Here is an 11473-nt window from a genome sequence, read left to right as displayed (position 1 = left end):
ATACTGCCGTAGCATAGCCTGGTGGTTGTTTCATATAGATATCCTCTTCTAAGTTGCCATATAGGAATGCTGTTGTAACATCGTAGTGATGTACCTTCAATTTCTCATGTCCAGCAACCGTCAAGAGAGTTCGCAACGTAGTGTGTTTACCGACTGGAGAAAATACCTCATCATAATCGGATCCATATTTTTGGGAAAAACCTTGCGCGACAAGTCGAGCCTTGTATCGGGTGATATCACCTTGCGCATCTTTCTTCGTTTTGAACAGCCACCTACAACCAACAGCCTTTTTATTTGGTGGTAGGGTTGTAAGGGTCCATGTTTGCATGTCTTCGAGCGACTTTAGCTCTGCACTTACAGCCTCTTTCCATTTTTCACATTCAGGGCCAGAAAGAGCTTCTTCAAGTGTGCTTGGATCATCTTTCGTAGGAGTAGCTTGCTGTTTTGCCAGCACTACTTCTATCAACCTTTCTGGTTGCTTGCCTATGTTTGATCTTAAAGATCGCCTTGGCCCTTGATCCAATTCTTCAGCGTTTTCATCCGAAGGAAGACACTCCTCATCCAAACGCTCTTCTTGATTAGCCATAGTTGATACACTTGGCGGCAAATAGTCTTCTTCCTGTTCCTGATTTGAGCATTTCTTGTTAAAGGGACATTGTTCTTCCACGAACTTGACGTCTCGACTTATTGTGATACGATCAGTCGTTTCATCCAAAAGCCTGTAGGCTTTGGAGCCGTCCTCGTACCCAACGAACGTTAATCTGTTCGCTTTCACGTCCAGCTTCCGACGTTTCTCATCCGGAATGTGAGCATATGCAACACATCCAAATGTTCGAATATGACTTAAATTAGGCACTTCACCGTACCAATGCTCGTATGGCGTCTTCTCAACAGCTCTACTAGGTAATCGATTTTGTAGATAGCAGGCTGTTATGACGGCTTCACCCCAGTATCTGTTGGGAAGCTAGCTATCATTAAGCATGCATCGAGCCATTTCAGTCAGAGAGCGGTTCTTCCGCTCCGCCATGCCGTTAGCAAGAGGGTAGTGTGTTTAGAAACCATTTTAGGTTGGACCCTACACGGACCTTCGGGGGAACCCACAAACCAAATAAAACAGGGGTCAGTTATGCACATAGGCGTCACTCAGAAAAGGGTAGATGAAACCCTACAGAAATTCTTTAACCTTGAAACAATGGGTATCAATAGTCAAGAGTTGAAAGAAACAACCGACGACGATAAGTCACAAATTTTTTTGATGAAATCAAATTTAACGGGGAAAGGTATGTGGTTAAGTTTCCGTGGAAATGCCCAAAAGAATTATTGCCCAATAACGAGCAAATAGCTAAAAAACGAGTTATGGGGTTGATTAAAAAATTTGAGAGGGACCCAGCCTATTTTGAAAAGTATAAAGGAGTCATTGAAGAACAGATAGAGTTGGAATTATAGAGGAGGTACCCAAAGAAAAACTAGAAGGCTCCCTACCTGGGACTTACTACATGCCCCATCAAGGTGTATGCAGAGAAGATGTTCTAACGACAAAATTAAGGGTAGTAAACGACGCTTCTTCTGGTACCCCGTCTCTAAACGATTGCCTCTCCCCTGGCCCTAACCTAAATCCCGACATACCATTATTAATATTGAGATTTCGTACCAACAAAATAGGCATAGTTTCCGATATTGAAAAGGCTTTTCTCCAGATAGCGCTAGACGAGGAAGACAAAGATTCCACTAGATTTATTTGGGTAAAAGAAGAAGGGGAAAAGATCCTTAAAAATGAATTCAGAGTGCTCCGGATGAATAGGGTGCCCTTTGGGGTCACCTCGAGCCCCTTTTTGCTCGCGTGTACTATCAAAGTCCACATACAAAATGTAAACAATATAGACCCTAGAGTAAAACAAAAACTAGGAAACGATTTGTACGTGGACGACTTGACTACCGGAGTGAGCGAGGTTAAGGAAGGCTATGAAATCTCAGTGGAAGCCGCGTTGGTCATGCAAAAAGCAGGCATGAGGTTCAGAAAATGGGGAACGAACTCATTGGAATTAAAGGAACTTTGGGAAAATCATCCAACCACAGGTGGGAAAGAATTGTTTGAAAATGAGATAGACATGAAGGAGCGAAAAATATTAGGTCTTAGATGGGACCCCACCTTAGACACTCTATCTTACAATCTACGTCCATTAATACAAACCTTACAAGACCCCAAAATGACAAAACGAAGTGCAGTTTCGCAAATTTGTTAAAAGACCAAGAACTCACACTACCCAAACTCGAGTTAATGGGATGTCTCTTAGGAGCTAGAATCACAAACTACATTAAACCCACTTTTGAGCCCCTCGCCATAAAACACTATTATTGGACTGATTCTACTATCGCCTTAGCTTGGGTAACGGGTACCGCAAAAAATTGAAAGCCGTTTATTTCTAACAGAGCTAGCGAAATTCAAAAACTGACAGACAAGAACACGTGGTTTCATTGTCCAGGTATACAAAACCCGGCGGATTTGCCAACAAGGGGGCTAAAAGGGGGAGAGTTAGAGAACTGTAAACTCTGGTGGGAAGGACCTAACTGGTTAAAATAATCGGAAAACCTATGGCCAAAACTACGTCCAGAAAATCCAGATATGTCCACTGTTGCCAATGAAAGACGGAAGGTTACGTCATTAGCACTTAACATAAAGGAACAGGCAGGCATTCACCATTTACTAGATTCAAAAATAAATAGGGGAAAGTTTCGGACTGCCATATTTTCCTGCCTTTGCCTCAGCTTGACATGCATTTCGAGACGCTCAAGAGGTGTTTAGCCAATCAAATTTGAAGTTGATGATGTCATTCTTCCCGAAAATAACGCTCGTACGCCACCAAACGGGACAATTTGGCATAGGCGTATCTCAAGGAAGAGTCACAACCTCGGACCTCAGCGCTCTGTTCTATTTTCGCGTTTGAACGAGGTTAAAATTTGCTTAAAACCTTAGCACTCCGAAAATAAAATAAAAATGCTGCAAATCATTATTTATTTCAAAAAACTCATGGGTAAAATCCTTCAGAATTTCGTTCAAACTTAGGCCCTGGGTTGTCATTATAAGCTAAATGGTTTTAATATTAGTAAATAACATCAAAATTAGCAAACTAAATTAATACAATCATGTACATCATCAAATTAAATTGTGGCCACGGTTAGCCTCAGTCAAAAGCAACTAATGTAAAATAAAACCGCACTATTTCTTCACGCGCAATATCACAAATTATCTTAGGTACATGGTGAATAGGCGAGGGGGATGAAACAGATTTCGCGAGTATGCATTCACCCCTCCAAATGCATGTCAAAGACGAAGGAGAGAGTCCGACACTTTCCCCTATTTATTTTTGATAGATTTAAATAGGCACAATTCCCTAAACAAAAACTTAAGGATCACAGCATAAGTTATGAGGTTCATTAGAAACACCAAAGGAAAAAACTTAAATAAAATTGGTGGGCCCATAACCGCTGAAGAAATGGGACTAGCTGAGATCACGTGGGTTAAATCAATCCAATCTAGCATTTATGCACCCGAATAAAGGCTCTTTCAGACGATCCAACTTTTTGACTCAGCTCGATGAGTCAAAAAGTTGTATCAACTTGGCCTACTTTTGAAGGGAAAAGTGATATAAATCCTTCCCCTTTTCACACGACTAAACTTTTACCGCCAAATGGAACTTTTTAAGCGCCACCTACCTTGGCACTTACGAAATAACTCGCGAAGAAGGCTTTTTTTCTAATTCATTTTGATTAGCTGGAGAAATGAGTTGAGTCAGCAAAAATTCGATCATTGGTCCAATTTTTCCTAGCCAACTATTTTGTTGACTCAACTCATCCAGCGTCTATTCACACGATCCAACTACTTGATTCAACTCGAGTTGACCCATCAAGCTGAGTCAAAAAGTTGGATCGTCTGAAAGAGCCTTTAGTTGCGTTAAAAGCTGGAGAACCCATAGATCCAAATTCAAATTTAGCCACTCTCCAACCCATTCTTAACGACCAGGGACTTATTTGTGTAGGTGGGCGTTTAGCTGAATCAAACATGAACTATATAGAAAAACAGCCAATACTCCTAAACAAAAATGAAAAATTTGCTAAATTTTATATGATCAGTAGTCACAAACAAGTGCAACATGGAGGCATCAATGACACAATAGTGCAACTTCGGGAAAGATATTGGATACCAGCTAGCCGACAATTAGCAAGGTCTGTTGTCAAGGCTTGTCTGACGTGCAAAACACTGAGCGTTAAATCAGGGGACACCCCTATAGCACCGTTGCCCCACGACAGAATAAATGAATGCCCCCCCTTCTCCATCATGGGAATTGACTTCGCGGGTCCCTTACTAGTTAAAACAGGAGACAAAATGAGTAAATCTTACATTTGTCTAGCCACTTGCGCCGTTACGCGTGCGATCCACCTTGAGTTAATACCATCTCTTAACACTGACGACTTTCTGCTAGCATTTAAAAGAATAGTAGCAAGAAGAGGGGTACCGAGCGTTGTCTACACGGATAACGCCAAGACATTTAAAAGGGCAGACGCTGACCTAAAATTAATCTGGCAAAATTTAAATGTGGATAAACTAGGGGAGTTTTTTGGTACGCATGGCATAACGTGGAAGTATATAATAGAAAGGGCCGCTTGGTATGGAGGGTGGTGGGAGATTCTTGTAAAGTCCTCCAAAACAGCGCTTAAAAAGAATATAGGAAATTCCTCCCTAACATACAATGAAATGCAAACCGCTATCATAGAAACTGAAGCTATAACTCACGCCCGATCACTTACGTGTACAGTGACGTCAATGAACCAACCCCACTGTCACCCGCTGAACTTCTTATAGGTCACAGATTAACTGCTTTACCACCCTTAAACCAAAATTTAAAAAATGTAACCACTTCACGTGTGGAATTAACGAAAAGAATAAAATATAGAGAATTGTTAATCAATAAATTTTGGAATATGTTTTGGAAAGAATATTTAATGAATTTAAGAACGGCTCACTATGGTGAAACGCCTAAAAAGTTAGTGAAATTAAAGAAAACGATGTAGTCATAATTGTGGACGATAAATTAAAACGCCACATGTGGAAACTCGGTCACGTAATTGAAATGGTTAAAGGTCGAGACGGAAATAACCGTTCTTGTATAGTTAAAACAACAAATGGCTCGACCATTGGACGTTCATTGAAACAACTTTGTAATTTAGAAATAACTGATGTCGCGCAATAACCTTAGGATAATACTTTCAACATTAAATTTTCAGTATTATCCGGGGGAGTGTAAAATAATGGACGTATATTTTCTAAATTAACTTTCTTTAAATGTAATTAATACTTAAAATTAAATAAAATAATAATCATAAAAAACTAAGATTTCAAATTACCACATTCATGTAAAAATGGATATATATTCATGTATTCCCTTTTTTATATTTATCACAAACACAATCTTGTAAACTGGTTAATTTTCTGGCTCTCTCTCCATAAAGAAAGCATGGTGGTCCTAAACTGGATGAAACCAGCGTTGGGTTTTCAAAAGAGGACCCATGACGTAGTGGAAAACTTTGCTTCGTCATGGGACTGTCCAAAAAAAGAGAGGTTTCTCTTAATCGCCAAAGAAAAGGGGTATAGGTAAAGGAAGGAGGGAGCCAGGACCCCAGGTTAAAATCAGATAGAAAACAAACTCGCTACCGAAAGGTTGTGCTAAAAAAAAAGGGACTTTCACTGATAAAATATTTTAGTAAAAAAAACAAAGTCTCTCTACTTTGTTCAAGTTAAATCCAAGCCATCGAAACTAAATTAGTTATTTCCCGCTATCAATTGTTTCAGTCCGATTGATAGCAATTAAATTATCTCAGCTCTCCCAAAGCCAAAGAACCAGTTAATAGTAGGAGGACAACTATTGAAAATTAAATCTACTTTCTCCCTCCGATAGTCGACAAGTTTCTTGTTCATCACGCGTCTGCTAAATAACTGAGTAACAGGGCAATACTACGATGGTTATTATATAACCACACGGAATAATCAATTGGTCTGGACTTAATTCAAAGGTTTGATAGAAGAAACAGTGGTTTTGCGAAACACTGCTCTGTTGAACGGAGGTTAACCAAAAAATATGGGACAAAATAGTAATATATTCTTTATATTATTTGGTTGCGAAAGGTATGGTTTGGTTACGATTGTTTCTTGGGTGTTAACTCATTAGTTTAAATTATATAGAGAAAAAAATAAAAATAAAGACACTTCGGCTGCTGCTAATTAAGATTGTAAAGATTTTGAATAATAATTTTAATTAAAATCAACGGACGTCACTTTATTTTACCAAGAAAAACAACACGCTTGCACGACTCAGGAGTCACGAGAATGAGAAGGACGCACCACGCTAAGTCACGCTGTAAATTCGTAAAACGTGTTACACACTGACTGAGAAATTCAAGTCCCTTCAAGTCCCTTCAAGGCACAGGGCATACATGTTTGATTTAAATCGAGTCTGATCCTTGAAATGGAGATAGTCATAAGTTATATCCCATTCAGATTGCAACGCAAGTATACGACAGGAAGGAAGCCTTTTTTACAGTCGCTAGGCATAAATTACAGTGGATAATTTTTCCCAGCCGGTTGCTTAAAGTTCGTTCTCATTTTATGGTGCCGAAAACCGGGACACTTGAGTGTTGAAGTTCAATATAACCCGTTATCAGATCGATTTCAAAAACATGAATGGAAGCCAATATAGCTGGTTTCAAGAAGAAACGAGGAGTTTACCGGTCATCGGCAACAAATCAAATAAACAGCATTCAAGAAAGCCTGAAGGAAAATACAATGGACGAGGAAACCATGCAGATAAGTTTAAAACAGCTTATAGCAAAAGGAAAAGAGTTTAAAGCGTTGGACAACAGCTTAGAACCCCGGATTCTGGAATTCGACGAGAACAATAAAGAGAAAGAGGTAGAAGACGCTATGAAATATAGCGATGTAATTGTGGAAACCCAGACCAGGTTGGAAATGTGGAAGAAGTCCGATGAAAAGACAGGCCAACGAATGCGAAGAGGCTCGACAGCAAAATCTATACATACAGAAGTTTTTACCGAGGCTATCGAGGAACATCTCCCCTTTATGGAGCAAAAAACTTTCAACTTGATGTGAACTATCAAGATGTTTCCGGTGAAGTTAATAAGCTGAATTGAATTACTGAACAGAACGTTGAGGAGATTCGCTTGCTTAAAGAACATTTTGAAAAGGCCTTGCATAATCGCAGTGACCATGAGCTGAAGAAAGGTGCTAAAGATGCACTGACTCGTAGGATGGTACGAAAAATCCAAAATCATGACGTTAGGGCTCTGAACATCATGGTTTTTGGTAGTGAGGCGATAGAGCTGGAAGATAAAACAAGAGCTGCACGATGGATAGAAAACACTTTGGGTTTCGACACTGATTCAGTCACGATAACGGATACTCTTCGTCTGAAAACCAACGGTAAAGCGCCCCGACCTTTACGTCTTACTGTAGAAACACTCGAAATGAGGAAAAATCATGACGTTAGGGCTCTGAACATCATGGTTTTTGGTAGTGAGGCGATAGAGCTGGAAGATAAAACAAGAGCTGCACGATGGATAGAAAACACTTTGGGTTTCGACACTGATTCAGTCACGATAACGGATACTCTTCGTCTGAAAACCAACGGTAAAGCGCCCCGACCTTTACGTCTTACTGTAGAAACACTCGAAATGAGGAAACGCGTCTTGCAGAAGACTAGCAGTCTTAACCGGAGTTAAAAGGAGTTTTCATTCGGGCAGATTTAACGCCTCAACAGCTGTGGAATGGTCTCGCGTTTTTTGCTCGCAAAAATCAAAATACTGGACGACCTGCATCGGGCGCATCCAATGTAGGTGGTTCTGGTAACCAACAATGAATAGCTACAGTGAACAAAGGGAATAAAAAACGACGAGGGAAAAGAGTTAAACGACGTAAAAACAGTGAATGCCTTTTAAGGCTCGGATTTCTCAACATTCAAGGTGGTCGTAAACAGGAACTATGGCCAGAACTGGAACAATAAATGGTCACTAACGACATCCAATTGTTCTGCATGGTAGAAACTTTCTTAAAAGACGATGAAACGCCAGATTTATCACAAGAATTCCAATGGTTTGGTGTAAATAGGTCAAAGTGTCAGAAGAAAGGTGGGGTCTAGGCATGGTGTCAAGGATAGGCGTCCGATGTCTCAAATAGCATCTTTGTACTGAACATATGTGGTTGGAGACAGTGTCCCCGCCAGGGTAGGCACGTGCCTACGTTGAAAAATATGTGCCTACTTGGGGGCCCCATAATCTCTAAAAAGGTGCCTATGGGGGCCCCATAATTTGTAAAAATGTGCCAACTGGTGCCTTCAAAAGAGATCATTTTATCATTGGGCCCTCTAAAAATCCATATTTTTAAAGAAACATAAATCAATCCACAAAATATTCAAAAATTCTCTAGCTCCTCCTCCTTGTGTTTTACAAAAGACATTTTTGATCAGGGGTCTAAAATGTTAGAGGTCCAAAAAAAAAGTAAAATTGAATTTTTTATCTCTTTACAACTCTTTTGTAAAGATAAAAATTACAAAATAAAACTGGAAGGGAAAATACCTAAGGCCATCGCCATAATAATGGACCATCTATGATAAATATTGGGAGGGAAAATACCGTATGCCATATGCACCTGTTCTACACAACAAAAGTACAAACACGAGATTTGTTTCTTGGAGTTTGACGATTTGAGCTTTGAGCCTTTGACGACGTTAGTGAGGGTGGAATCTGTAAATATTGTTTCTCTCTTTATCTGAAACGAAAGGGTTAGAACCGGGGTAAAGTCCAAGCATAATACTTTGAAAAATTGGGCATTATGATATTTTTGAGTTTCTCATTTTTGCGAAGTCACATGTGCGCCGAGCAGGTACATTCGCAAGTTAGTATTTGATTCTTTCATTTTGACTTGAACTTCTGAACAAAGTAGACTAGTTTTCCATTTCGAGTCTATGTCAGGAAGTATTTTAACTAAAATAGTTGATTTTTTCCAAAAGCCTTTTTCAAGGCTAACTTAGTAGCTGCTATTTCAAACAGCCTTTTTCAAGGCCCATTCAGTAGCTGCTATTTCAAACAGCCTTTTTCAAGGCCCATTCAGTAGCTGCTATTTCAAACAGCCTTTTTCAAGGCTAATTCGCTCTTTTAATTATTAGTACCAGAAAATTTTTATCAGGGGCCCAAAAACACAAGAGAGAAGAGGATTTTGTTACTAGTCAGAAAGTTGCAATGGCACGTTTTTTGCAATCGTCGTCCAATAAGCATAACGCTAGTTTAGGGAAAAGCCAAAGCCTAAGCAATAAAGAGGGTTCAGAAACCGATGCGGAGAATATTGTTGTTGAGGTTCTTTCAAACTGCAGTGCATCCAGTCTAGACATTCCTGCTCTGGAAATCGTACTAATTATTAATGCGGAAATAATTGAAAACACCATCAACAACCCTAAACACACGCTAGATAGTCCAGACATTGCTACTCTGGAAATCGTACTAACTAATGAAGGAGAAATAATTAAAAAGCCTATTAACCACTCTAACTATGCGCTAGATAGTCCAAAAAATTTGAAAGCAAAGCACTTGCTTGCAATGGATACTAGTTCAGATAATGATTGTCTTCCACTTCAGCCTAAACACATTCCTTTTCCTAAAACTCAAATTGGTAGTAAAAATCGGGGTTTCAATTCTTCTTGCTACGACAAATACCCAATGCTTGAATATTCTGTTGGAAAGGATGCAGTTTATTGTTTTTGTTGCCGTCATTTTTTTGACAGTACAAATACTGGTAATATTAATGGATTTTCGGATTGCAAAAATATGACGAAAAAATTCGAAGAACACTTCACTTCGAAAAAATCTTCTCACCAACTAGCCTATAAAATGTACTTAGACTATATCGAATCCAAATCTCGTGGATCAATAGCGTGTCAGGTTGATGACCATCATAGGCTAGACGTAATTAGAAATAGAGAGGTACTATCTGCACATGTGGAAGTTATACTTTTATGTGCCAACAAGATCTAGCACTTCAGGGGAATACATCTGCCGATAAAATTGAAAATAATGGAAACTTTATTGCTATATTAGATCTTTTAAAGAGAAAATGTCCAGATTTGAAAGTCAAGTGCGAGAATATGCCAAAAAACCAAATATATGCATAGCACAATTCAAACTGAAATAATTGCCATTTGTGCCAATTTTGTAAGGAGAATGATTGTCGAAGAGGTTAATGAATCTGGTGGTTTTTACTCTGTAATTGCCGATGAAATTCGAGACAATGCAGGGGTAGAGCAGTTAAGTGTTTGTATTCGATACACTAAAATAGAAATAGGAGTCGTAGAAAGATTTCTAGGGTTCACAGATTTACATAAGTTTGATTATGAGAGTATCAGCTTTGCAATAATAAATCTTTTGACAGCAAGTGGTTTAAAACTGCAGAATTTTGTTGCACAGGGGCCAGTGTAATGAGTGGACACGTAAAAAGAGTGAGGTTGAAAATAGAAGACGAAGTAGGCGGATATTGTCCGTACGTGCATTGCTACGCGCACCGCTTTAATTTAGTTTTAGTTGATTGTTGCTCCAAAATAATAACAGTTAGGGAACTGCTTGGTCTGGTTCATGCCATCTACAATTTTCAAAGCAATTCGGCTATTAGAAGCGAATGTTTTGAAAGCTCCCAAAAAGATCTAGGCCATGACATACTTAAAATGCCACAAACCTGCGACACTCGGTGGTGGAGTAAAAAAGGTAATAATTATTTTAGAAACAGACTCGATTCCGTAGTTTTAACACTAGAGAATCTGATTGAAAATGGAAAACCCGAGGAAGCTGCTGAGTGCCGTGGGTATATATCCCAGTTGCACAACTTTAGCAATTTGTTATTGATTGTTGCATTAGATGAAGTATTAGGTGAAACAAATTCCCTCTCGGTGTACTTTCAAATTACTAACGTTAATTTTACGGAAGCCGTTGCCATTTGCCAAGCTACCGTAAAGACCTTAGAAGAATATAGGAATTCTGAGCGCTTTGATTCAACTTGGGAAGAAGCAACTATATTGGCAGAATCCGCCTTCATTACAGTACCTGATCGTAACAGCGAACCGATAGCTTTACGGAAACGTAAAATTATCCCTAACAAAAGACTAAAAGATAGTGTGGTAACAAGTACAACGGGAAGCAGAGAGCCTATTACGAGTTAATTGACAAATTTATTTCAGAAATGAAAATTCTGGCCATTTCAAAGGTATAATGGCGTCTGACCCTCAATCGGAAAACTTTCTTAACGAAAACGATATCCTAGCTCATTATAAAACATACAATAGGTTTAATTTAGACCTGGATTCGTTAAATGGTCAAATGAAAATAGCCAGAAATTTGATTATCCCCAAAACATTTACCACTG

The 11473-nt window shown here is 39.1% G+C and overlaps 3 protein-coding genes across 3 annotated transcripts; all 3 read left to right on the top strand.

Annotated features, from left to right (window-relative positions):
- The first annotated feature begins 1192 nt into the window (after nt 1–1192).
- LOC149622618 (uncharacterized) lies at nt 1193–2243 on the top strand. The gene is made up of 2 exons (XM_089853563.1): nt 1193–1280; nt 1447–2243. The coding sequence occupies exons 1-2, from the start codon at nt 1193–1195 to the stop codon at nt 2241–2243; spliced, it is 885 nt and encodes a 294-aa protein (XP_089709689.1).
- Nucleotides 2244–2278: 35 nt separating this feature from the next.
- LOC149622617 (uncharacterized) lies at nt 2279–5249 on the top strand. The gene is made up of 3 exons (XM_089853562.1): nt 2279–2393; nt 3939–4808; nt 5044–5249. Exons 1-3 carry the CDS (start codon nt 2279–2281, stop codon nt 5247–5249), a joined length of 1191 nt encoding a protein of 396 aa, XP_089709688.1.
- Nucleotides 5250–9306: 4057 nt separating this feature from the next.
- Nucleotides 9307–11270, top strand: LOC149622616 (zinc finger MYM-type protein 1-like). The gene is made up of 4 exons (XM_089853561.1): nt 9307–10026; nt 10104–10195; nt 10278–10442; nt 10490–11270. The coding sequence occupies exons 1-4, from the start codon at nt 9307–9309 to the stop codon at nt 11268–11270; spliced, it is 1758 nt and encodes a 585-aa protein (XP_089709687.1).
- The last annotated feature ends 203 nt before the right edge of the window (nt 11271–11473 follow it).

Source organism: Phalangium opilio, unplaced genomic scaffold (genome assembly GCF_054372755.1).
Source record: "Phalangium opilio isolate 3A_F unplaced genomic scaffold, DU_Popi_V2 ptg000194l_1, whole genome shotgun sequence".
Lineage (NCBI taxonomy): Eukaryota > Metazoa > Arthropoda > Arachnida > Opiliones > Phalangiidae > Phalangium > Phalangium opilio.
Note: the sequence above shows the minus strand (reverse complement) of the source record. Positions and strands in the feature narration are given on the sequence as shown.

Coding starts and splice junctions, on each gene's coding strand:
- LOC149622618 (XM_089853563.1), top strand. CDS start 1,193: ATGGGTATCAATAGTCAAGAGTTGAAAGAAACAACCGACGACGATAAG. Junction 1,281..1,446: donor ATCAAATTTAACGGGGAAAG/GTATGTGGTTAA, acceptor TTGGAATTATAG/AGGAGGTACCCAAAGAAAAA.
- LOC149622617 (XM_089853562.1), top strand. CDS start 2,279: ATGGGATGTCTCTTAGGAGCTAGAATCACAAACTACATTAAACCCACT. Junction 2,394..3,938: donor CGCCTTAGCTTGGGTAACGG/GTACCGCAAAAA, acceptor ATCGTCTGAAAG/AGCCTTTAGTTGCGTTAAAA. Junction 4,809..5,043: donor TCACGCCCGATCACTTACGT/GTACAGTGACGT, acceptor ACGCCTAAAAAG/TTAGTGAAATTAAAGAAAAC.
- LOC149622616 (XM_089853561.1), top strand. CDS start 9,307: ATGGCACGTTTTTTGCAATCGTCGTCCAATAAGCATAACGCTAGTTTA. Junction 10,027..10,103: donor ATGACCATCATAGGCTAGAC/GTAATTAGAAAT, acceptor CTAGCACTTCAG/GGGAATACATCTGCCGATAA. Junction 10,196..10,277: donor TGTCCAGATTTGAAAGTCAA/GTGCGAGAATAT, acceptor CAATTTTGTAAG/GAGAATGATTGTCGAAGAGG.